This window comes from Phoxinus phoxinus (genome assembly GCF_949152265.1).
Source record: "Phoxinus phoxinus genome assembly, chromosome: 25".
Taxonomy (NCBI): Eukaryota; Metazoa; Chordata; class Actinopteri; order Cypriniformes; family Leuciscidae; genus Phoxinus; species Phoxinus phoxinus.
Window position 1 is genome coordinate 20842345 of NC_136900.1, and position 26444 is coordinate 20868788.

Here is a 26444-nt window from a genome sequence, read left to right on the forward strand (position 1 = left end):
TGCCTGACTGCATTGTGCCAACTGTAAAGATTGATAGAGGAGGGGTTATAGTATGGGGCTTTTTTCAGGGATTGGACTAGGCCCTTACTTCCAGTGAAGGGAAATATTAATGCTTCAGCAAACCATTTTGGACTTGGGTTTCCAACTTTTTTTTTTCTTTTTTTTTAAGAAGGACCTTTTCTATTCCAGCATAAGGTCCATAAAGACACATTTGGATGAGTTTGGTGTGGAAGAACTTGACTGGCCTACACAGAGTTCAACCCCTTGGAAAACCTTTGGGATGCCCTGGAACAGAGATTGCGAGCCAGGCCTTCCTGTTCAACATCAATGGATGAATTCAATGGATGAATGGGCAAAAATTCCCACAGAAAGCCTTCCCAGAAGAGTGGAAGCCTGTTATATCTGCAAAGTGGGAATCAACTCCATATGAATGTCTATGTTGGTCGAATTTGATGCTATTACAGTCCATGTTGGTGTAATGGTCAGGTGTCCCAATACTTTTGTCCATATAGTGTATGTTAAAAACAGCTACCCTGAAAGAAAAAATTAACTTTTTATATGCATTTTGATTAATTTGTTAATTAGCGCCTCTCATCCAATTCAAATGATAACAAATAGGTGCTCGCCATAGTATTTGCCATTTACTGTCTTTTTCGGTCTGTTCCTCACACACAATGGTCATATGGTTATGCAACACGTGAAATATGGCACATAAATAAGTCATTTGGACCACATTTATGACTTTTATGGTTCCTTTACATCTTTTTTAATGCTTGAAAGCTTCGATTCCCAATTATAACTGCATAGAAAAGTTACAGGTACTTTTTAAAAGCATCTCGTTTTTTGTTTCTAAAAAGAATGAAAGTCATATGGGTTGATAGTAGTATCATTTTTAGGTGAACTATCCCTTAAATATTTTAGCCATAAAATATAAGCTCTTTTCAAAGACCTGCACATTTTTCTGCTGAAATGTTGAAAAACATGATAGTTTGACTGTAGGCTGAGCTGCCATCTTCTGTCTCCACAGTCCACAGATGACCAGATCCAGGTGATTGGCAACCTGAAGAACATCTCCATGGCGTCCAGCAAGCTGCTGTTGGCCGCCAAGTCCCTCTCCGTTGATCCAGGGGCGGCAAATGCCAAGAATCTCCTCGCAGCTGCAGCACGGTAGGAATGAGCTTCACTCGGTGTCCTGGGGAGAGTTTACTGATCATTAGCCAGTCGACCTGAGGGCCAGCCTGCCGGCCAATGGCAAGAGATGAGCTATTCTGCTGAATGTTTTCACAAAATTAGAAACTTTGTGTATGAGTGAATAAGAACGTACCTACTTAACCATATTTTTGGATCAAATTTGTACCCATACGTGAGCTAAATCTGACTAAACTTATTTTGGGGGACATTTTCGTTAGTGAAAACTGTTTAAATATAAAGTAAAGTTTTGTTGTATTGTGAAAATGCAGAAAGATTTCTGTTAGGGTGTGGATTAGGGTCGTGTGTGTGTGTGTGTGTGTGTGTGTGTGTGTGTGTGTGTGTGTGTGTGTGTGTGTGTGTGTGTGTGTGTGTGTGTGTGTGTGTGTGTGTGTGTGTGTGTGTGTGTGTGTGTGTGTGTGTGTGTGTGTGTGTGTGCGTGCGTGCGTGTGTTTTTCAGTAAGTGAAAGTTTTCCTTGTTAGTGTGCTTGTTATTTTTGTGTGTGGTTGTTTGTCTTTGTGTGTTTGTTATTGTATTTTTTTGTTTGTTAGTGTTTAAGTTTTGTTTGTGTTTGTTGCTGTTTAAGTTTCGTTTGTTATTGTGTGAGTATTTTTGTTATTTTGTGGATGTTTGTTATTGTGTGAGTATGTTTGTGTTTGTTACTGTTTGAGTTTTGTTTGTTATTGTGTGAGTATGTTTGTGTTTGTTACTGTTTGAGTTTTGTTTGTTGTGTATGTTTGTGCTTGTTAATATGAGTTTTGTTTGTTATGGTGTGATTATGTTTGTGTTTGGTAGTGTTTGTGAGTTTTGTTTCTTGTTGTGTGTATGTTTGTTAGTGTTTGTGAGTTTTATTTGTTATTGTACGTTTTGTATTTTTAATGTTTATTTTTATTGTGTGATTATGTTTGTGTTTGTTACCGTTTAATTTTTGTTGTTTGTGTTTGTTAATGTGAGTTTTGTTTGATATCGTGCAAGTATTTTTGTAAGTGTGTGGGAGTTTGGTTTGTTATTGTGTATGTTTAGTGTGTGTTTTGTTTGTTAGTGCTTGAGTTTTTGTTATTGTGTATGTTTGTGCTTATTAGTGTGAGCTTTGTTTGTTATTGTTTGTTTGGTAGTGTTTGTGAGTTTTATTTGTTATTGTATGTTTAGTGTTTCTTAATGTTTATTCTTATTGTGTGATTATGTTTGTTTGTTACTGTTTAAGTTTTGTTGTTTGTGTGTGAGTTTTGTTTGATATTGTGCGAATATTTTTGTAAGTGTGTGGGAGTTTGGTTGTGTGTGTGTGTGTGTGTGTGTGTGTGTGTGTGTGTGTGTGTGTGTGTGTGTGTGTGTGTGTGTGTGTGTGTGCGTGTGCGTGTGCGTGTGTGCATGTGCGTGTGCGCGTGTGTGTGTGTGTGTGTGTTCCAACCAACAGTCCCCACACAGAAATTTAAAAGATGTAATAAATAATGTCATAATAAAAAAAAGAAGTGGAGAATGGATTTGGGTTTGAGTTTAGGAGCATGATTAAGGGATAGAACATTTTATATATAGCTCAATATGAAAACAATAGAAGTCAGTGGAAATACCTATCATGATGAAAAACAATTGTGTGTGTGTGCGTGCTGCAGAATCCTCTCAGGTGCCGTAGGAAGGCAGCAACTCCTGAGGGCTTTGGGCTAGATTGATTTCTCTTTGCTTAATGAGGGACGGAGGAGACTGACTGACACACACACAACGACACACACACTCACATCTAGACTCATACTGAACGAGTAAAACAAAACTTGTCATGTTTTGACATGATTCTGATTAATTTGTAAGGCATCTATTGGCGCTTTTCCACTGCATGGTACGGTACGGTTCGGTACGGCACGGCACGCTTTGGCGCTTTTCCACTGCATGGTACGGTACGGCTCGGTTCGGCACGGCTCTCTTATGGCGCATTTCCACTGCATGGTACGGTACGGTACGGCTCGCTTCAGCTCGCTTTAAATGGTACCACCTCTGTTGAGGTTCCAAGCGTACCGTACCGATACTAAACGTGACGTGAAAACACTGCAGATCACTGATTGGTCAGACAGAATCGTCACTTCAGCGTCATTGTATATTTGCTACACGAGACACTAAACCCGCTATATTTAAATAGCCAGACAACAGCAAACGCGGTAGCACCTGTTTTTAGAGTTTTTACTTGACAAAAAAAGTTCAAAAAAATCAAACAAGAAATGGCTGAATCGTGGTCAGTGGACGAGGTGCAGACGTTCCTCTCGTTGGTTGCCGAGGAGCGGAAGTAGCACAGCTCTTAGCCGCACACGGCTACCACCAGACATACAACTTAACGATCAGTCCCACCCACTTTGAAGCGGTACTAACTGCAGTGGAAAAGCAACCGAGCTAAAGCAAACCAAACCGTGCCGTACCAAGTTGAGTCGTACCACGCAGTGGAAAAGCAAAGCGAACCGAACCGCTCCACGCCGTGTTGAACCGTACCGAACCGAACCGAGCCGTACCATGCAGTGGAAAAGCGCCATATGTTAGTGCCTCCTTTCTATATTTAGAAGGGGCTGAAAGCTCAATGAGTCTCGAAATAGAGATTCGAGACCATTTCTTGTGTTTTGTGTCATTCTGACTGTGATTTTCTTCTGTGTTTTGTGTTTCAGAGCGGTTACAGAAAGCATTAATCAGCTCATCACAATTTGTACCCAGCAGGCACCAGGACAAAAAGAGTGTGATAATGCTCTACGAGAACTTGAGGTACTTGAACAAACACTCACTTAGTCTCTCAAAATAGTTTATATTTGAGATGTTTATTTGTGTAATGATAATGTAGTTCTATAAGCAGAGAATATATATATATATTTATTTATTTTCTTCTGCATATACTTTCAAAAGCAGCCAGTATGAGCTGTGTGTGATGAGATGGGGTCCTGTTGGATCTTCTATGGTGGTCTTATTTATATACAATCAACATTAGATCATATTTGGCCTTATTTTTCACATATTAAAAACGTCCGTTTGTGTGATGCCTCTTTGAAACGTTTAAATCTGCCGGCCACAGGTCAATTGTGTATTAAAAAAGAGACAATAATTATGATTGGGGTCTGAACAATTTGACATCAAATCTTATATGTGTCTCCTATAATCATGAAATGAATATGAAATGGGGTGTGTTTTGAAAAACAAAATCTCAAAGAATATTAACCTCTCTCTCTCTCTCTCTCTCTCTCTCTCGCTCTCTCTCTCTCTCTCTCTCTCTCTCTCTCTCTCTCTCTCATCTCTCTCTCTCTCTCTCACACACATCTCTCTCTCTCTCTCTCTCTCTCTCTCTCTCTCACACACATCTCTCTCTCTCTCTCTCTCTCTCTCTCTCTCTCACATCTCTCTCTCTCTCTCACGTACATACAGGCCGTGCGAGGACTGTTGGACAATCCCAATGAGCCAGTCAGTGATCTCTCTTATTTTGACTGCATTGAGAGCGTCATGGAGAATTCCAAGGTAAAGAATCCATCACAACATTCCAAAATTCTCTAAAGATCTTTTTCATTCCAAATGTTAACTCATCTCTCGGTCTGATTGAACAGGTTCTCGGGGAGTCCATGGCTGGAATCTCACAGCACTGTAAGACGGGAAACGTGCCAGCGTTCGGGGATTGCGTAGGTGTGGCGTCCAAAGCGTTGTGTGGGTTGACCGAGGCGGCGGGCCAGGTGAGCTTTTGATTCGGTAGTGTCTGATAATGCACTTCCAACATTGTGCTTTAGAAACGCTAGTACAAATTCAATAGTTAAGCTTTACCAACATCATTTGATGATATCGGCAACATGAGAATAGGCTTAATTTAGCTTCTGTAAAGTGAGTGAATTAGCAGCTGCTGTCACTTTAAGACCAGCCGCTGCTGCACATCACGCGGATCTCATTCTCTCACAACTCTTTAAGTTCATCTAAGACTTTATTTAATTCATTGAAGACTGCTCTGCTCTTATGTTATGAGGACACTCAACATTTCGACATAACTGTGTGTTATTGCTCGTTCAAGCGTGAAAGAGAACTCAATACAAGCGTGCGTCTTTCTGTGTGTCGTGACTTGTGTGTGTGTCACATGGACAGGACATTCACAGACAGCACGTTCTCTTTTGTCTTGTCATGCTTGAATGCTTTAAAAGCATTTGCGTGAAGAAGAGCGTGATCATATAATGTAACGCTAGCCAGAGGATGACAGAAAAAACGAATGCTGCGTTAATTGCTTTAAATATATATTTTTTTTTTTTAAAGAAATGTAAATAAATAAATAACACAATACACTCTTTGTGCCTTACTTTATTTTTCTTCAGGCCTCCTATTTGGTAGGAGTCTCAGACCCCAACAGCCAGTCAGGTCACCAGGGATTGGTCGATCCCATCCAGTTTGCCAGAGCCAATCAGGCGATTCAGATGGCCTGCCAGAATCTGGTGGACCCGGCCAGCAGCCCCTCCCAGGTCACTGTTTGGCCCTTTAGTATTACGTTGTTTTGTTTTTTTGGCTTGCATTCTCATCAGTTTTTGTTTGTGTAGGTTCTGTCCGCAGCTACCATTGTTGCAAAGCACACTTCTGCGCTCTGCAACGCCTGTCGTCTGGCGTCTTCCAAAACAGCCAATCCTGTAGCCCGGAGACATTTCGTACAGTCAGCCAAAGAGGTCGCCAATACAACTGCTAACCTTGTCAAAACTATAAAGGTACGGCTTGCGATTAATTACCAAAAGATCATTTGGTAACAGAGTATTATAGATGTGTTTGAATTTCCTGCATTAGCATGAAGACAAACTTATAACCATCAATGAGGCTGTATTTAATTGTATGGGTCGAAGTGTTTTAGCAGACGCGATCTGTTTGTTTCTCAGGCCTTAGACGGGGATTTCTCGGATGAGAACCGCGAGAGGTGCCGAGTGGCCACGAACCCGCTGATAGAAGCTGTGGATAATCTCTCCACCTTTGCCTCCAACCCTGAGTTTGCCAGCATTCCTGCACAGATAAGCCATGAGGTGATGAAATACTGAATACCACAATATTTCATGTATTATTTATTGTGTGCGTGCCTGGGTACTCATTTCACAGAATGGTTTGGGCCAAATTTCAACTCTTAAACCAAATCAGGAGGACAGACGAATCTAAAAAAAACACCAAGATGCTTTGTTAGGGCTTGTCTGGTTTTGTTGAGTTGTGCATTAGTGGTGGACACTTTTCAGTGACTCCTTCTGCAGGTTACAACCTGATTGTTCACACACACTGATTCATTGAACAAAACAAGCGACTGTCGTTATGAGCGAGTCATTATTCTTCCGATCAGTTCTACCAACAAGTGACTGGCCGTTTCTCAATATGCGTTGTTAAGCGATCTTGCGTCCTTGTGTTCTCGTACCAAGTCATCATCAAGCGTCGAAGTCCGGTTCCAATATATCAAGAATGCAAGTACAGAGGACGCATGAGAGTGCCCAGATGTGTCTTTGATATCAAGGATTCATCAAATGCAGACGTAAGAGAATCGAACCATTCGAAATACCAGAAGACGGAAAATATTTTAGTAGTATGAATAAATTAAAAGAATATTATATATTATATTTTTATGGAATTTTACTAATGATATTACATTGTAAACTGAATTGTATTTCTTTCCTATCCCTATTGGTTCAGGAACAAAATAGTGACTTTTTATGTTTTTATGAGGGAGTCACTGAATCATTTACTCAACCAATTAGTTTAAAAACACTGATTCATTTAGGAACAAAACAAGTGACTCTACAAGTGAAACTCGAAAAATTAGAATATGGTGCAAAAGTTCATTTATTTCAGTAATTCAACTTAAAAGGTGAAACTAATATATTATATAGACTCATTATATGCAAAGTGAGATATTTCAAGCCTTTATTTGTTATCATTTTGATGATTATGGTTTACAGCTTATGAAAACCCCAAATTCAAGATTAGAATATTGTGAAAAGGTTTTCATAAGCTGTAAACCATAATTATCAAAATTATAACTTTGCATATAATGAGTCTATATAATATTTTAGTTTCATCTTTTAAGTTGAATTACTGAAATAAATGAACTTTTGCACCATATTCTAATTTTTCGAGAGAATAATATACTCAACCAATTAGTTCATAACACTGATTCATTCGGAAATCTTTATGAATGAGTTACAGAATCATTCACTTTTTTTCAATTTTGTTCAAAAGTGTTTATTCATTCAGTGAATATTATATTCACTTTTTTTTTGTGTGTGATATTTTCCCTTTATATATGTTGCACACATTTTTATGGGATTTTAAAAACGAATTGTAAACTGAATTTTCTTTCTTTCTAATTCTAGGGTTCAGCTTCCCAGGAGCCAATCCTTCGCTCGGCTCGTTCAATGCTGGACAGCTCCACCCACTTATTAGAGACGGCCCGCTCACTTATCATTAATCCCAAAGATCCTCCCACCTGGTCCATCTTGGCAGGCCATTCCCGGACCGTGTCGGACTCCATCAAGAGCCTCATCACGTCCATCAGGTCTGCATCACGCAAATAAAGACCTGATCAGCAGATGAGAAAGATATGTGAAAAGCGTGCGGCGGCCTCAGTCTCCATCAGGTGTTAAATAATAATAATAATAATGTGGGTAAAAGATGAGGTATAATTGAAGCTTCTTGATTAAATAACTCAAGCACAAGTTATTAACAGTAGCAGCTGTTCACACACGCTCAAATCTTCCCTCACACATGAGTCTGTTCCTCACAGCTCCAGGGGGAAGTAATATTACCAACAACCAATGAAGTGGAAAACCAGAGTGTGTTATAAACAAAACAATATAGAATAATTAGTTGATATGTTAAACTGAAAGATAAAAAATTATCAAATAACAATTTAGCAAATCAAATAATGTATAAATACACAAAATGGTCACATTATTAACACATTAATTTCACCTCTGTGTTATATTCAATATAAATGATATTCATTTAAATTACATTTATTTTTATTTATTCATTGGTGAGTGTTTCCTAATATGGATCATCTTTTTTTAAGCCTACTTAGAAACCTAGTTCTTATTAGACATATACTCACTGGCCAAATGTTTAGGGTCAGTAAGATTTCTTCTCTTTCTTTTTTTTAAATTGATCAAAAGTGACTACAGTAATGACATAATATTGCTAAATATAGATTTCAAATAAATAGTTTTTTTTCTATTCATCAAAGAAAATGAATAGAAGAAAGGTTAGATATTGATGATTGAATCAGCTGTAAAAAAAAAACGTTTATCTCTAAAAAATAGCACAGGTGTGACTTTTCTTTTTTTAGAAGCCATTTATTTTAGTTTTTTTTTTTCTCAGTAAGTGTTTTGAAGGATTTTCTATCAAATAAAAGCTGAATATCAGAATGTGTCTGGTGTCGCTGAGTTGTATTTTGTGGAAAGTGACTCTTACTGGGTTTCTCTCTCCACTGAGTGTGTCCCGGGTGATTGATGTAGCGTGAGGAGACTGAACACAGATCACACACTCATCCGCTCTTCCGCTCCGAGTGCGTACGGACGATCTGATCTGAGATCAGTGACAGTGAAGGACCTCGACTGTAACACTCTCAGTGGGAGCGGGAACAGTGGCTGGGCTCGCTGCCCACCTGGCTGCCCTCCACACACTGTCCTCCCAGATCAACCAATCACGGCTGGAGCTCAGCCAGCCGTGTGTGTGTGTGTGTGTGTGTGTGTGTGTGTGTGTGTGTGTGTGTGTGTGTGTGTGTGTGTGTGTGTGTGTGTGTGTGTGTGTGTGTGTGTGTGTGTGTGTGTGTGTGTGTGTGTGGGTGTGTGTGGGTGTGTGGGTGTGGGGGGGCTTGGTTTATTATGCATTGTGGGAACCGAATGTCCCCACAAGGATAGTAAAACCTGAGATCACCTCCATTGTGGGGACCAGCCAGCGGTCCCCATGAGGGGAATGGGTTAATAAACATACTAAATTATATATTTTTGAAAATGTAAAAATGCAGAATGTCTCCTGTGATGGTTGGGTTTAGGGATAGGGGCAGTGTAAGGGGATAGAATATACAGTTTGTACAGTATAAAAACCATTACGCCTATGGAATGTCCCCACAAGGATAGAAATGAAAGCTTGTGTGTGTGTGAGCAAAAACGCCCACGTCTGTGCTGACTCTCCTGTTTTATGATGCTGTAATGTACAATATCCGAATTTAGTTGAGAAACCTAATTCAATTAAGCTGAAAAACACCCCATAGCAACCTGGTCTCCTCTGTTGTCATAGGGACAAGGCCCCTGGGCAGCGGGAGTGTGACCAGTCCATCGACAGCATCAACAAGAGCATCAGGGACATTGAGCAGGTGTCTCTCGTGGCCGTGGGTCAGAGTCTGCCCCGCAGAGACGACATCTCCCTCGAGGTAAACCAATAAAACACCTGCCGTTACTGTATAGGAGCATCATGTTTCAATAGTGTTGCTCTGGTACAGTGTTCATTTCTGAGGAGGATTAGGAATGATGCTTAAAGGAATAGTTCACTTAAAAATGACAATTCTGTCATTGTTTACTCACCCTCAAGTTGTTTCAAACCTGTATGAACCAGGCAGTTGATGGACCTGACTTCCATAGTAGGAAAAAATACAATTGAAGTCAATGGGGTCCATCAACTGTTTGGTTACCGACATTCTTCAAAATATCTTCTTTAAATTCATTCAAGTTCTTCAATGAATAAATTAATTCAAGTTTGAGGGTTAGTAAATGATGACATCATTTTCATTTTTAAGTGAACTATTCCTTTAAAAATATTAATAAATTAAATTAATTATCAGTGTATTTATTTACAAGTAAATAATTTTTTTTTCAATTTAACAAACACATAGATATTTACATTTCTAATTATTTCATGTTGTTTAAAAGTATAGTAACTTCTTTAAGTAACTGTTATTTAGTAAAGTAACATTATTAATATTAATAATGTTTACATTTTTATAAATAATTTTAAATGAAAAATGTAAATACCTTTTTTTTTATACCATTTAGAAAATAATTAAGGACCTCCCCCCCATACTTTTATAGCATTAATATTTATATTTGAATATTTTCAGTTTTCATTTTAATTTAAGTTTTAGTAGTTGTGTAATATGCTTTTGTCAAAATGTATGCTTTTTTTTTCAATATATTTTATATATATATTTCTATTTAGTTTGTATCATTATTATATTTATATAATATTGCAGTAGTGGAGCCACGGCATCAAGGTCCCGCTCCCGCAATCTATCATGACATTACATCCCATTTTTATAGCTTAATTTTTTATAACTAAATAAAACAAAACGTATTGGAAAATGAACACTTTAACATATGTCTATGTGATAAGAACTACCAATAATGACAAAAACGATCTTTGAATAAAAAATTATTTTTAGTGTAATTGGATATTTTTGTTTTTGGCTCGCGTCCCATTCAATTACATGGAGTGGGCGGGGTTTAAGATCAATACTGCAGCCAGCCACCAGGGGGGCGATCGAAGCGTTTTGGTTTGGCGTTTCAGGACTTGGTTTGTGCTAATGCTAACGTGAGACTGCTTCCATTAGGCTTTACAGGAGCAGCTGACCTCTGCCGTGCAGGAGATCGGACACCTCATTGACCCCATCTCCACTGCAGCGCGAGGGGAAGCAGCTCAGCTCGGACACAAGGTAACAGGGACACGGATCCACGAATGATGTTACCACTGCAGCGAATCCATGGCTGCGTCCGAAAGCTTAGGCAGCTGACTTGTTTCCTCAGGCAGTGACTCTTCAGGCAATGTTTGCACACGAAGGTTCCTCACGAAACTGATTTCGGACAGACTTCTGAGTCCGCGTAACGGTTTAATGATCTACAGCAAAATAGAGCGAGCTTTGGTGAAAACTAAGCAAATATTTAATTACACCACTAGTAAACAGAAAAAACGGTCAAAAACGTATGGTAACACACAAACCGACCACCAACCGCAACTTTCAGACACCATCTTTGTTTTAACTCAACTGTCACGGAATGGAACGCACAGGATTGTGGGATATTAAAGGAAGCGAAGGATACATCTATGCTGCCTTCAAAACGCTACCATTGGATTCGAACATGCCTTCCTACCTTAAAATGCAGCATTTTTTAAGCTTTCGGACACAGCTCATGATTTTCCCCGAAGGCTTAATGTGATTTACGCAAGTACGAAATGTTCCTGGATCAACAACCTCGTCTTTCTTCATACTTAGGTGTGTGTGTGTGTGTGTGTGTGTGTGTGTGTGTGTGTGTGTGTGTGTGTGTGTGTGTGTGTGTGTGTGTGTGTGTGTGTGTGTGTGTGTGTGTGTGTGTGTGTGTGTGTGTGTGTGTGTGTGTGTGTGTGTGTGTGTGTGTGTGTGTGTGTGTGCGTGTGTGCGCGTGCGTGCAAATCACATACTTGAATCTCAAGAATAAACATCATGAATTGATCACAGTATGACAGCATATCTAAAAAAAGCATCTAAAAAAAACCTGGTTGAATTAAATCCGGCTGTGTTTGTTTGGACCAATATTGATGCCGCCTGTCTAAAGTGTTTATCAGCTTGTCAATCACTTGAATAACTGAAAAATAAAGAAGTTGTATCAGTTCCCTCTATATATCACTCTTGCCTGCAATATATACAGGAAACTGTGTGTTTGTCTGCCGGATATTCTTAACACGTCTGTTTTTTCCCCCAGGTGACTCAGTTAGCGAGCTACTTTGAGCCAGTGATTGTGGCGTCAGTGGGACTGGCGTCGAAACATGCCGACCACCAGCAGCAGATGAACATACTGGATCAAACCAAAACCCTGTTTGAGTCGGCTCTACAGATGCTCTACGCTGCCAAAGAGGGCGGAGGAAACCGTAAGGTACGACGCATGGAAATATCAACACACAGGGATTAACATCTGCAACTTGTAGCATCCAATGGCACGTTCACCGAGCTTCTGGTTGGTGTATAGTTGTGAAGTGGTGCTAATGGGTCTATACTGGCCATTTTATCCCATGAGACTGTGTTTTTCTGCTTGCAGGCGACCCACACCCATGATGCCATTGCCGAAGCAGCCCAGCTGATGAAGGAGGCAGTTGATGACATCATGGTGACCTTAAACGAGGCCGCCAGTGAGGGGGGGATGGTGGGCGGCATGGTGGAGTCCATCGCTGAGTCCATCGGGCGGGTTAGTGACCATTGAAAACTAGTGGAAAATAATTTTTTTTCCAAAGTCATTGCTAATATCAAGAAATCAGGGGAGCGAATGACCCCAAAAACTGAACCTGATTGACCAAATTAGACCGTGTGAAAGTTTTATTTTTTATATTTCAGTGGTTATATGCAAATGTGGGTGAGATTTGAGAGTAAATAAGTCAATACAATTTTCTGTATGTCACAAAAGTATATAAATACTGTGTGTATGTATATATATATATATACGTTTGTGATATAAAACGCTTTGACTGAAAATGTTAATGGAAATGTTGAAGGAAAATGAATGACCAATCAGATTCAAAACTGCGGAGAACAATTAAATGTATATGTATTTATGATTGATCATTCATGTTCAGATATTTTGTATGATGGCTGCTAAACTGTATAATTGATATTTATATATATATATATATATATATATATATATTTTTTTTATATACCATTAATGCCTATAAAAAATATTATTGTTTTATTAATTAGTTTATTAAATATTTATATGAAGAATACGTGTAAATTAACTGTTTAACCAACACAGTGGCTGCACGCACGCACGCACGCACGCATATATACAGTATATATATATATATATATGCATTTGCATATAACCACTAGAAAACAATCTTATTTGGATAATCATGATAAGAATGATGTTTATGTATAATAACCAATAAACTGTATAAATGTTTACAAATATAATATTTATATTATATTAACTTTTGTTAATCTGTAAAGTAGACATGTTATTGGCCAATACCAATAACCCCTATAAAAATAAATAATAATAATACATTTAAATAAAATATGTATGACAATATATAAATATGTATGATTAATAAAATAAATGTTTGACCAACACAGTAATATATATATATATATATACTTATATCTATACAGTATACTCTTTTCTTTTCTTTTTTATCTCTGGAATGCTTTCTCGTCAAAGTCATCTCTATCTGGCAGTCTCATATGTAGATGTGTCACAGACACAACAGCTGTCTCTGTATGTCATCATTAGACTGAATTGGCAGAGCATCTCCATTTAACATCGCTGCATGTATGCAGTCTTTCATTATACTGTCGTGATTCACGGTGGAAGACAACGGCATTCAATTGAATATCTGCACCCTGATCATTTTCTGCGGGAATGATCACAACATCATGCACATGAACCACGTGAAGACTGTAATTTGTATTGGGACTGGATCCAGCATTGCGTCACTGTTATCTGGGTCTCTTTATTTCACAGATGGATGAAGGAACTCCGCCGGAGCCTGACGGCACTTTTGTGGATTACCAGACCACCATGGTGAAGTTTTCCAAAGCCATCGCCATTACTGCGCAGGAAATGGTGAGGACGCTCGCTCACTCAAAAATGCTTCCCCATCCTCTCACACACCACTGTGCTAATATCACGTGTTCTGTTACGTGACCCTAGATGACGAAGTCAGTGACCTGTCCGGAGGAGCTGGGTGGACTGGCGTCTCAGGTGACGGTGGATTACAGCCAGCTGGCACTACAAGGCCGCCTGGCAGCTGCCACTGCCGAGCCAGAGGAGGTGAGGATCTCTCCAGCATCTGCGTCTAACCAGCGGTCTGAGAAATGCTCATTTACACACACGATAATAGACACGCAGATGGCCTACACCTCACGCTAACTCCAGATTTAAAGGAACAGATCACCTAAAACTGAAACTGAATTAGCTCAGCTGAGCTCGTACGGTTTGCTTTTTTTGTGTAGAACACAGAAATAGATGTTTAGAAATCTAGATTGCTCTTTTCCACACAATGAAAGTCCCGAAAAATGACACGCACAAAAACACCCTAAAATGTCCATATGACATGTCCATATGTGTATAGACACAGTAAAAATTATCATGTATTATATATTTTTATTTTATGACATACAGAAAATTCAGGGGAAAAAATATTTTCAAAAATAAAATGTATATGAATGTTGTCAATCGATTAAAAAAAATCTGTAATTAATCGCGATTCATCGTACCTGAAATTAAAGCTTGTAATATGTTTGTATATTGTACAAATTTCACAGTTAATCTCCAGATGAATGTGGAAACAACATAAAGACAGATATTTTAAATATTTCATCTAACTGGTAGGAAATATACAGAAATTGAATAATGATATCTAACACTTCACAGTCTTCACTGCATAAATGATAAATTTGATAGAGATTAGTCCTTATTAAAGCTACAAAAGTTATTAAGTCAAGAGCAGTGCGTGAAAAAAAGGTTTCCGTTTAACGTTACACTGAAAAAAATGTTTTGCATGCATTAAAGCATTAATCTTGACAGCCCTAATATATATATATATATATATATATATATATATATATAATCAGAACAGTCATTATTTACTGAAAACATTAAAAATAATCAAATCTCAGTTGTATTTGCATATCTTAACAATTTAAACACAAAAAATACTCATACAAAAAAGAAAAACTTGTTCAAACCATCTTATTGACACTTGTACATTATATTCTAAGTTTTCTAAAGCCATTTGATAAATTTGTGCGAGGAATAGATTGAAAATTGTGTCGTTATTGACTGAAAATCTTTATTCATGAAAATAATTTTCTCTTAAATCTCATCCACATTTGTAACGTGGATAACCACGTTAAATATAACCACTTAAAAATAATAAAAATAAACTCATTCACACCATGCTATTTAGTGCAAACACGTCATGCCTTGGTCATGCATGTATAGCAAAACCTTATACTTCCACTTTGCGTGTCGTTAATCCTGTGAACAAAGGTGTTAACACCAGCCGACTTATTTCACACCTTTGTTCTATCTACATTTGAAAAAAACAACCTGACACGAGGACGCGAGAGAGAGAGCTCTCTCTTCGCTAGCGTTTTTTACATAAGTGGCCATTGCCGTTACCATAGAAACCGCACACCCCCACAAGCCTTAAAAGCCCGTTGTGATATTCATAATGAAGAGCCGCCCACCCGTGTATCTGTGTGTCAGGTAATGAACATACAGTGCTGTCGGGCCCCCTCAAAGGCCGTCACAATCACTTCTTAATTATTGGATAGAGCTTTGTTGAACGGAGGCAGTGGCTTTTAAAGCAGTCGCCGAGGATGAATATGTTCAGATTTTAGACCCAGATTCAATCTCACTCGATTGCCCGATCTTTGCTGTATTTGCAGGTGGGATCTCAGATCAAGACTCGGGTGCAGGAGTTGGGTCACGGCTGCATCTACCTGGTACAGAAGGCCGGAGCCCTACAGATGAGCCCGACGGACAGTTTCTCCAAGAGAGAGCTGATCGAATACGCACGTGCCGTCACTGAAAAGGTAGGCTTGCTTGCTAGTGTGGGAGGCTGGCACTTCTGTGTGGTTTTCTGCGTTACTTTGTTCCGTTTAAATTAAATTTTTATAGTGCTGTCCATTCGAATATATATATATATATATATATATATATATATATATATATATATATATATTACATATTTACAAACTTTTATGTTATATGCGATTAATCGCAATTAATCGATTGGACAGCACAGCAAGGTATTTAAAAAACAAAACGAATTTCTGTAATCAAAGGTTCATGGTGCTTGTATTTAAAGTCTCTTTCTGATCTCTAATGCTGATTTATTTCATATGCTATGTTTGCTAAGGCTTAAAAAAACATAAACTTATATTAAAGGAGAGACCAGTCATATCTAGAGACTAGAATATTATGCTTAGCAATGCCCTAGCAACCACCCACAACACCCTAGCTATGACATAGCTACAGTATGTCCTTGCTTCCCTCCAATACACCCTGGCAACTACATAGTTACACACTGACAACCACCCACAACATGCTAGCAATAGCATTGCAACGCCTTTGCTACCCCCACAACACCCTAGTAATAGTATAACCACGACAACCTAGCAACCACATATCAACACCCTGTCGACTACCCACGGCAACCACATAGCAACACTACAACACCTGAGTAATCGCATACCCACGACACCTTAGCAACCACATAGCCACACAATTGCAACCACCCACAACACCATAGAAATAGCACTGCAATGCCTTTGCTACCCCCACAACACACTAGTAATAGCATAACCATGACACCCTAGCAACACAATGGCAATGTAGCAAAGTACGTTGTTATGGGAAGAAGGAGGCAGGAACCGGCGAACATTCAAAAGACTTTAATAATAAAATAAACTAATACAAAACAAAAGTATGAGCCAGCAGTCGTCCGCGAGGGGCAACACAAAACAGAAACAAAAATCAGGCCTGTTCCTCTCTCGATCTCCACTGTCGTCGCTCCTTCTTTTATGCTTCCGCTCCTCCGTGAGAGATACGAGCCGGTGCGTCGTGCAGGTGTCGCTCATTATCAATCACACCACCGGCCTTCTGCTGTTCTCCCACGGCCCTCGAGCTGGTCCTGCTCGCCACAGTCAACCACCCACAGCACCCTAGCAATCACATAGCAACATCCTGTTGACTACCCACTGCACCCTAGACAAAACCACATAGAAACACACTAACAACCACCTACAACACCCTTGTAATCGCTTACTCACGACACCCTAGCAACCACATAGCAACATAATGGCAACCACCCACAACACCCTAGCGATATCTTAGCAACATCCGTGCAACCACTCACAACATACCAGCAACAGCATAGCAACGTCCTTGCTACTATCCCCATCACCCTAGCAATCACATAGCAACTCCCTGTCAACCACCTACGAAACCCTAGCAATCACATAGCAATTCCATGTCAACCACCTACAACACCCTAGCAACTACATAGCAACTCCGTCAACCACCTACAACACCCTAGCAAACACATAGCAACTCCCTGTCAACCACCTACGACATCCTAGCAACCACACAGCAACACACTGGCAACCACACATGACACCCTAGTAATCACATAGCAACTCCATGTCAACCACCTACAACACCCTAGCAACCACATAGCAACTCCAGCAACCACATAGCAACTCCGTCAACCACCTACAACACCCTAGCAACCACATAACAACTCCCTGTCAACCACCTACGACATCCTAGCAACCACATAGCAACTCCGTCAACCACCTACAACACCCTAGCAACCACATAGCAACTCCCTGTCAACCACCTACGACACCCTAGCAACCACACAGCAACACACTGACAACCACACGACACCCTTGCAACCACATAGCAACTCCCCGTCAACCACACACACATGACACCCTAGCAACCACATCGCAACTACCTGTCAATCACACATGACACCCTAGCAACCACATTGTAACTCCCTGTCAACCACCTACAACACCCTATCAACCACAAAGCAACACACTGGCAACCACCCATAACGCCCAAGCAAATGGCATAGCAACGCCTGGCAACCACTCATAACACATTAGAATCATGGTTGCAACATTTGCAATGAAATTAAACGAAAGTATTTTCAGTATTTCATCACATTATATGGATTATATATTGTTTCACAAAACCGACGTGAACCTGACGACATATCAAACATTTCCCTGGGTATTCTAGCATGCAGTGACATCAAACAGTTCTGTTAATATTCATGAGTTGAATGTCAGTGGTAGACATAACATTGTTTAGATGGGCTTGAGAATATACAAATAAAACAGCACGCAACATTGTGGTCAGGATGATCTTCCAGTCGTAATAACCGGCACGGTGAGAGTCGACTGCCCATTTTCTGTGACTACACGTTACATTCTTTGTGTTCCAACTGTTTTTATGCCATTTGTTTGAATGAATGCAGGAAGCCCCCACTGCTTCTCCTGTGAGGTTGTGTATAGTAGATTACGTTCAATCACTGTGTCATATTGTCTTTGATTACATCTCAGTAGCTGGAGTTTGTTCGGTCCCCACTGCGATGGTGCCGTGACCCCTCGCTGCTTTAAACGAGGTCTGTTTAACTGTGTCCGAGTCCCCCACTAGCCCGATTCGATTCAAACCTCAGCTCTGCCTGGAATCATTTCTGTATTAAACGTGAACAGGGATGGTTGCATTTGAATGCCTCCCTTATGGCTTTTCATCTACTCGCGAAGACAACTCCATCTCTCTCTGTCGGTCTCTCTCTCTTTCTCAGTGTTTCTCAGTATAATGGTCTCGCTTTAATGGACTTGTCCATCTATCTTTCAGCTGCTTGTCAGAGCCCATCTCTCAGCATTTCTGATGTTAGCGATGGTAGAAACTGTTATGTTTATACAGATCCTGGATCAGTTTTGTATTGCTTTCATCGTAGCTTGTAAGAACATTATTATATGATGTTAAGTGCTGTCAAAGTTAAAGGGTTAGTCTCGCCAAAATTGAACCTAGGCTCTTTTTGTTAATCTGCCCGAGTCAAACATTCGTGTAAAAGCATAATTAGAACGGAAACGCCACTTTTAAGATTGACCGTATTTTCGTTTTCAGTCAAAATGCCTTTTGAATGGGAGTGCTAGGGGCGCTACAATGATAGCATCACAATCGCTGTTTTTAAAACACTAAGGCGGCTCGACACAACATGAAACTGTGCTTGAAGTGTCACCAGCGGCTCTACACATGAACTCCAGCATTGACTACATTGTGTGTGTTCACAGAGTTTACTAAAAAGAAAGGTTTTATATTGGCCTTATATATAAAGATGCCTCTAAACATATATTTAAAATGTAGGCTACTGCTTTTGTGTTGTTTCTACATTCATTTGGAGTATAAATGTGAAATTATTACAATATAAAAATATATTAAAAACGTTAATTGTAGGTGTGATTAATTACAGAAAAATGTCTGATTTAATTAGTTGATTTTTTTAGTATTATTTGTATTTTATTAGTTTATTAATTAATATTTTTTTATTGGTTGACAGCACTAATTATATTGTATTATTTATTATACTATAATGTATTTGTAATTAAACTTTTTGAAATGTATGTAATCATAATCTATTAAAACCTTCTAAAACAATTATTATTATTTGTTTATAAATATAATGATAGATTATATGTGTTTGTAATTACACTTTTTGAGATTATGTAATCATAATAAACAAAGCCTTCTAATGCTATTATTATTATTTGTTTGTTTGTAAATATTATGTTAAACTATTTATTTAATTTATGTAATTGTAATATATTAAATAACCTTCTAAGTATATTATTATTTATAATATGTGACCCTGGACCACAAAACCAGTCTTATGTGTCTTTTTTTTTGCTGAATATATAAGCTTTCCATTTATGTATGGTTTGTTAGGATATGACAATATTTGGCTGAGGTCTTTACTTAATATCCTAATGATTTTTGGCATAAAAGAAAATTTGATCATTTTGACTCACAATATACAAATATACCCGTGCGACTTATGACTGGTTTTGTGGTCCAGGGTCAAATATAATATGCATTTATAATTAACCTATACAATTATGCATTTATAATGTATTAATAAAAACCTTCTAAACTATTATTATTATTTGTCAATAAAAATTTCAATTTCATTTAAAATTAGGGCTGTCAAAAGATTAATCGCGATTAATCTCATCCAAAATAAAAGTTTGTGTTTGTATAATATATGTGTGTGTACTGTGTATAATTATGATGTATAAATACACACACATTCATGTATATATTTAAGAAATATTTGCATTTATATACTGTATATACATTTATATAATTTATATTATATATAAATATTTTATATATAAATATAACCAATTTTCTTAAATATATACATGATTGTGTGTGTTTTTATATATATAAATAATTATACACAGTACACACACATATATTATGTAAACACAAACTTTTATTTTGGATGCGATTGATCTCGATTAATCTTTTGACAGCCCTATTTAAAATACATTTTAATTTAAATGTAAAAATATTTCATTTTAATTAATCAAATCAAATAAATGTAAAATTCATTGAATTGTTTCCGCCCAAGAGAAGTCCGAGCGCATTGGAAAGCTCTCCCAAACTCTGCCTATGGAGTTTATATTATAATGAAGTGTGATTCTCTCTCTCCCGCAGGTGTCCATGGTGTTGTCCGCCCTGCAGGCTGGGAATAAAGGAACGCAGGCCTGCATAACGGCAGCCAGTTCTGTCTCCGGCATCATGGCTGATCTGGACACCACCATCATGTTCGCCTCTGCCGGCACACTCAACGCAGAGAACGAAGAGTCCTTCGCGGACCACAGGTGAGCCCTAGTGGAACGTGGCACAGTTTCAGCATCATATACATCAAATCTGAACGGTTTGTTCCATTAATGTTTGGTACAATCTTGGGACCATAGAATGGTGTCTGTCGTGTAGTCTGAAGCGTGTTTGTTTGTGCACTCTTCAGAGAGAACATATTGAAAACAGCTAAAGCTTTGGTTGAGGACACCAAGCTGCTTGTGTCTGGTGCTGCATCGAGCCAGGACAAACTAGCCCAGGCAGCCCATTCCTCTGCCAAGACCATCACACAGCTCACTGACGTGGTCAAGCTGGGCGCTGCGAGCATGGGCTCAGAGGACCCAGAGACACAGGTGTGTGTGTGTTGCGCTGTTTGCGCATCTTCCTAATCTGCCATAGGATTCAGTAGACGCTACCATCACCGAAGTCTGCTCCTGTATTCTTATCTCAGTGTAATGAGAATATCATTAGTTCTCCTCTCAAGTGTAGAAGATGTCGTGACATTTGGATGCAGATACTCTCTCTGAGTCATCTGACACATCTCTGCCCAACATCTACATCCCTGGAGGATTGCTGTTTATTATGGGACTGGATAAAGCCGGTGGCGTATCTTGACTAAAGGTGGTTTTGATAAAGTCTTCTCTCTGTCTCTTTCAGGTGGTCCTGATAAACGCGGTCAGAGATGTCGCTAAAGCTTTGGCTGAGCTGATTAGTGCCACTAAATGTGCCGCGGGCAAAGCAGCGGACGATCCATCCATGTATCAGCTGAAGAGTGCCGCCAAGGTGTGTTTGGTTGAAGAATGTTGTATGTGTGTCTGTGAGGAAGGCATTATGCAGCCTAGCGAGGGTCATATCTTATTCTGATGACTATTACAGTGTGTGTGTGTGTGTGTGTGTGTGTGTGTCTAACAGCTGGCCCTATCTCTCATTTTCTTGGCTGGGTGCCGTCAACTTGGTGTGTGGCCACAAATCAAACCCTATCTTTCAGTGATCATAGTGTGTATCGCAGTGTGTATGCGAGTGACTCAACGGCCACGCTGCAGGGGACAAAACCATTCTGTGTGTGTGAACGGCTTAACTGCTTCTTTCCCTTCCTCTCTTCCTTTTTCTGTCTCCTCTCCAAATGCCATTATTGCTATGTAGCAAAGCATAAATGATTAATTTTGTAAACATAATTAAAAGAAAATTAAAATGGTGCTTGCTTCTGCAGTTATGCTGTGGATCAGTGCACATAGTTTGTCATATGAAATGAATCTCCAGGCTTGTATAAACAGAAATTGATGTGTACCCCACATATTTTCAAAAACTCTCTAATCCTTTGATCATTCACCTGGTGCTGTTAAACCTCTGGGATTAACTTCCACATACACGCAACACGATATGTTTTGTTTAGCATACTTAAGTAATGCCGTTGTTATCTTCACAGAAAGATTTTTTTACATTCCTTCAACATATGGTGACTTCAGATCCTCTGAGATTTTGCTTCAGACATTCATTGTGCTTGTTTCTTCAGTGTGTTTTTAAAGTTGCGGTGGCATCCCTCAGGGCTTTGTCTTAGGCCCCCTTTTGTTTTCTTGGGTTTCCTCTTTTCTTCCTTTTATATTTAAAACTTTGCCTAAAGCAAGATTTAGAATCATTACAAGCTTCAGCTGTGGTCCATTTAAAAGGTCCAGTTTGATCACCAGTTTGATTTAGATTTCATTTTCTTACATTACAAAGAACAGAACTAGGTCGACCTTGCCTAGTATTTTACTGAGCTCTTTGATACAGCTGTTCCTGTCATAACATTGCATCTGACCTTTTTTCAGTGTGTCAGGTGGAAAAAAAACTGGTCGCAAAGCTGTTGACATTCTCTAATTGAGCTCACTTGAGATATACATAAAGCACAAAAAAGGGGTTCTTTGCCAGTCTGAGACTTTGACCTCCCTATGTTTTCTGATGTTACAGGTGATGGTGACGAACGTGACCTCTCTGCTGAAAACTGTGAAAGCGGTGGAAGATGAGGCCACTCGCGGGACGAGGGCTCTGGAAGCCACTATTGAGTGCATTAAACAGGAACTCACTGTACGGAACATTCTTTGTGTGTATATTGAACTCTTACTAGAGTCTTTCCAAGAGATATTGTGCATTCCACTTTTAGGGCCCTATTTTAACCATCTAAGCGCAAGTGCACTTAGGGAGTGTCCGAATCCACTTTTGCTAGTTTAACGACGAGAAAAATGGTCTGCGCGCATGGTTTAAAAGGGTTGTCTCTATTCTCTTAATAAGTAATTGGTGTGTTTTGGGATTTACGTGCGTTAAACCAAATAGGGGTCTCATCTCCCATTCCCTTTAAATGCCACATGGCGGATTCGCTATTTACATGACGGAATTTGATAGTGGAAAGACCGAACACGTCTCCAGATCGCAAACGGATCTGCTCATGCTCGAGGTTAAAGCGCGCTAACAGACCATCTACGGGACAAGCCGGATTCCACCATATCTTTATGTACACAATAATAATCTTTTGCATTGTAATCCTTTTCATTTTAATATTTGGCATGTTTGTGTGCTGCTGTGCGTCCCTGTGTGTTTAATAAGCAGAGTGTACGCACGTTGTGGACCCGCCTATAGGCGCACATTACTAACACGCTCTTTAAATATAAAAAAATACTGCGCCATTGACTTTAGACCAGGTTTCAGTTGGCCAATGGCGCAGTCTATTTCTGTTGCCTCAAAATAGCAACGCGCCAACAATGCGCCTGAACACACCTCGTTTATAGATCAGCACGACCATGGGCGCAAATGCATTTGCTATTTATACAACGTGGCGCAGGACGTGAAAATGATAACTGCGTCAGACTGAAACTAGCAAAAAAAACTTGCATCGCGCTGGGTTTATTATAGGGCCCTTAAACTATAGTTCCTCAAAAAGGAAAATTACTATTTTATTTTATTCTGTCATTATTTTATCACCCTCTTGCCTTTCAAAACCTGCATGACTGACTTTCTTCTGTTGACACAAAAGAAGTTGTTTTGAACAATCAACAATGGACCCCATTGACTTTATATGGACAAAACAAAACACAGACATTTTTTCGAAATATCTTGTTTTCGCTTCCACAAAAGAAAAAGAGTCATTCAGGGTTGGAACGACACAAGGATGAGTAAATTCATTTTTGGGTGAACATCTTCTAAGCACTTGAGACTAGTTAATATATTAGAAATGTCGCTTTTATCATGTTCATTTTGATCCTAATTAAGATATGCTAATACAAGCCACTTGTATTGCAATCTGGCCGTGAATTAGTACCAATTAGGTCCAGCTTAATTAGTTTTAGCCCAGACAGAGGTAAAAACCCATCCATCTGTGGTAATACAGAGTAATACACCATGTGAGCATTTGCCTGTTCTCCACCTGCTCCTCGTTCCCCTTCTCGCATGAGCGTCACTACTCCACTTATCAGACACTGTGTGACAGATTGAGATAGTGATACAGGAAAGCAAGAGATTTCTGTTTTATCTTCTAGCTTAGCGCTCCTTTTATCAAATGACCATCAGTACATTGGAAATCCTGACTGCATTACTGTATTTAGTCCACAGAAAATCGGCACTGGTCATGTGACCGATTCTAAAAACGTAAGATTCAATAAAGAGAAATAGATGAACTATTTCTTCTCTTGCCCGACTATCGCGTCATCTGTTTTCCAGGTTTTCCAGTCCAAGGACGTTCCTGAGAAATCCACCACCCCTGAAGAGTTCATCCGCATGACCAAGGGCATCACCGTAGCGACGGCCAAAGCCGTGGCAGCAGGGAACTCTGCTCAGCAGGAAGATGTGATATCCACTGCCAACCTGAGCCGCAAAGCCATCTCCGACATGTTGACCACCTGCAAGGTGTTTATCCACCATCACACACACATATGCCCACTCACACAAACACACCTCGCCTCATGCTGATCAACTGTACAGTGGTAATCCACAAACGCTTGAAACCCAACAAAATGTGTGTATATACACAAATGATTGTGCTTGCACAAATTCTCCATGTGCGATCAATGCTGTTTGATCGATTTCTCAATGTCATTTTGCACTAACCCACCTTTGACTCATAAATTACGCCCTCTAGTGTTGTAATGATGCACTACGGGGGGTTTTCACTCCACAAATTCATATAAAACTACAGATTAAAAAATTCTGCAGATTCCTCATCATGTGCTATACATTTGCATTGGTGTCTTGCAGCAAGCCGCCCACCACCCAGAAGTCGTCCAGGATGTTAGGAATAAAGCTTTGCTCTACGGCATCGAGTGTACCACCGGATACATTGACTTGCTCGAACACGTCCTTCTCGTGAGTGGGCGCGCCGGCAGCTTTTTACAGGATGTGTTTGTGCATGTGCTCTGTGGTTTTAAACCTCGTCTGTTTACTCCACACAGGTCCTGCAGAAACCCACGGCCGAACAGAAACAGCACTTGGCCGCACTATCCAAGAGAGTGGCGGGCTCCGTCACGGAGCTCATCCAGACTGCTGAAGCCATGAAAGGTGAGCACACTCTTCCAGACTGGTCCCAAAGTGTATCTAATTCCCAAGTATATGAATATTGATGGAGCAACACTATTAGTTTGAAATAAAATATTATGGAATAACTTTTTTTTTAAATAAAAATGCAAAGCCTTGCGAAATGCTATTCGAATGGAGAAAATCGTATTATATTATCTATTTTTGTGAATGATGGGTTTTCGAATTCTGCTGAGCTTTCGGTCATGCAGGCCTGGTTATGACAAATGCTCTTGAGAGGCAATAGGGAACATTGCAGGTCAATTGAGCTGAATTTGTGGAGGTTTAATAGAGACATTGGGCTGATGGCGCTCTCTTGCTCTTTTCTATAACACTGCTTTGTTGTTTTTTCCATTTCTGCCACAGATGGAGGTGAGTATGATATACACAGTGTTGTTTTTCTCCAATATCAGGCCACACACATACAGACTTGAGTTACTGACCGGCATGGACACACACACACACACACACACTCGCATACAATGAGTTATAGTGTGAGAGAAAAGAGAAGAAGGGATAGAATTGAATTCCCCCAGGTTTAACATAATCCTCAAACACATTCTTGCCATCTGTTTTCACAAGCTGTCTGAACAAAACCGACGTCTTTTAGTGCCTCTTAAACGTCGGTAAAGGAAAAGTATTGCAAAGCACATTTGCTCCATAAATGGCTATTAACATAAAGATGTGCACATTCATCTAGACAATTAATGAATGATTGCGATTGTAATAGCCTGTCAGTCAGCACTAAGAACAGTGTTAACTTGAATTATTAAGAGTTGTGGCATCTGTTCATTGTCATACATTATATCATACAAACTGCTGCCCTTACCAAAATTTTCCATGGTAACTATATTTATTAGCATAATAAATATATATTTATATCAAATATATTTGTCAAGAAAATAATAAATGATCTATATTTATTTTCATGACAATTAAGTACATTTTCCTCCATTATTCTCCTTACCGTAATGTGTACTCACTTGATTTTTTATTCACATTTTGTGTGGTGATTCTCATTAGATTATAGAGCTATTTAAACTTTATTTTTTAGATATCATTTTATTTAAGATTTAATTTAATTTGTATTATTTGTTGTTATTTTTTTGTTAGGGATGCACCGATATGAAAATTTTGGCCGATATCGATAACCGATATTTCTTTGTATTTGAAAGCCGATAACCGATATATTATCCGCTATATCTAAATCCAAATTTTTATATCATTTTTGAGTCTCATCATTAAAAGCCATGTCCCAAGCACACAATTATAATGTTTTTATTATAATTTTATGTCGCCAATATGACAGACTTAACTGTTGCACTTAACTGTATTTTTCTTTTAGTGATCCC

At 39.1% G+C, this 26444-nt stretch overlaps 1 protein-coding gene across 1 annotated transcript in view; it reads left to right on the forward strand.

Moving 5' to 3' along the window:
• tln2b (talin 2b) overlaps nt 1–26444 on the forward strand; it is a 141385-nt gene that overhangs the window by 101351 nt on the left and 13590 nt on the right. Inside the window, exons 30-51 of the mRNA XM_079603131.1 lie at nt 1028–1167; nt 3832–3925; nt 4577–4666; nt 4753–4875; nt 5500–5643; nt 5719–5880; nt 6046–6186; nt 7516–7697; nt 9440–9572; nt 10746–10847; nt 11872–12042; nt 12205–12351; nt 13627–13728; nt 13816–13935; nt 15558–15704; nt 20410–20576; nt 20723–20906; nt 21211–21336; nt 22501–22617; nt 24244–24429; nt 24778–24885; nt 24972–25077. Of these exons, the coding sequence (XP_079459257.1) occupies nt 1028–1167; nt 3832–3925; nt 4577–4666; nt 4753–4875; nt 5500–5643; nt 5719–5880; nt 6046–6186; nt 7516–7697; nt 9440–9572; nt 10746–10847; nt 11872–12042; nt 12205–12351; nt 13627–13728; nt 13816–13935; nt 15558–15704; nt 20410–20576; nt 20723–20906; nt 21211–21336; nt 22501–22617; nt 24244–24429; nt 24778–24885; nt 24972–25077 (2992 nt within the window). The remainder of the gene's footprint in view (nt 1–1027; nt 1168–3831; nt 3926–4576; nt 4667–4752; nt 4876–5499; nt 5644–5718; nt 5881–6045; nt 6187–7515; nt 7698–9439; nt 9573–10745; nt 10848–11871; nt 12043–12204; nt 12352–13626; nt 13729–13815; nt 13936–15557; nt 15705–20409; nt 20577–20722; nt 20907–21210; nt 21337–22500; nt 22618–24243; nt 24430–24777; nt 24886–24971; nt 25078–26444) is intronic.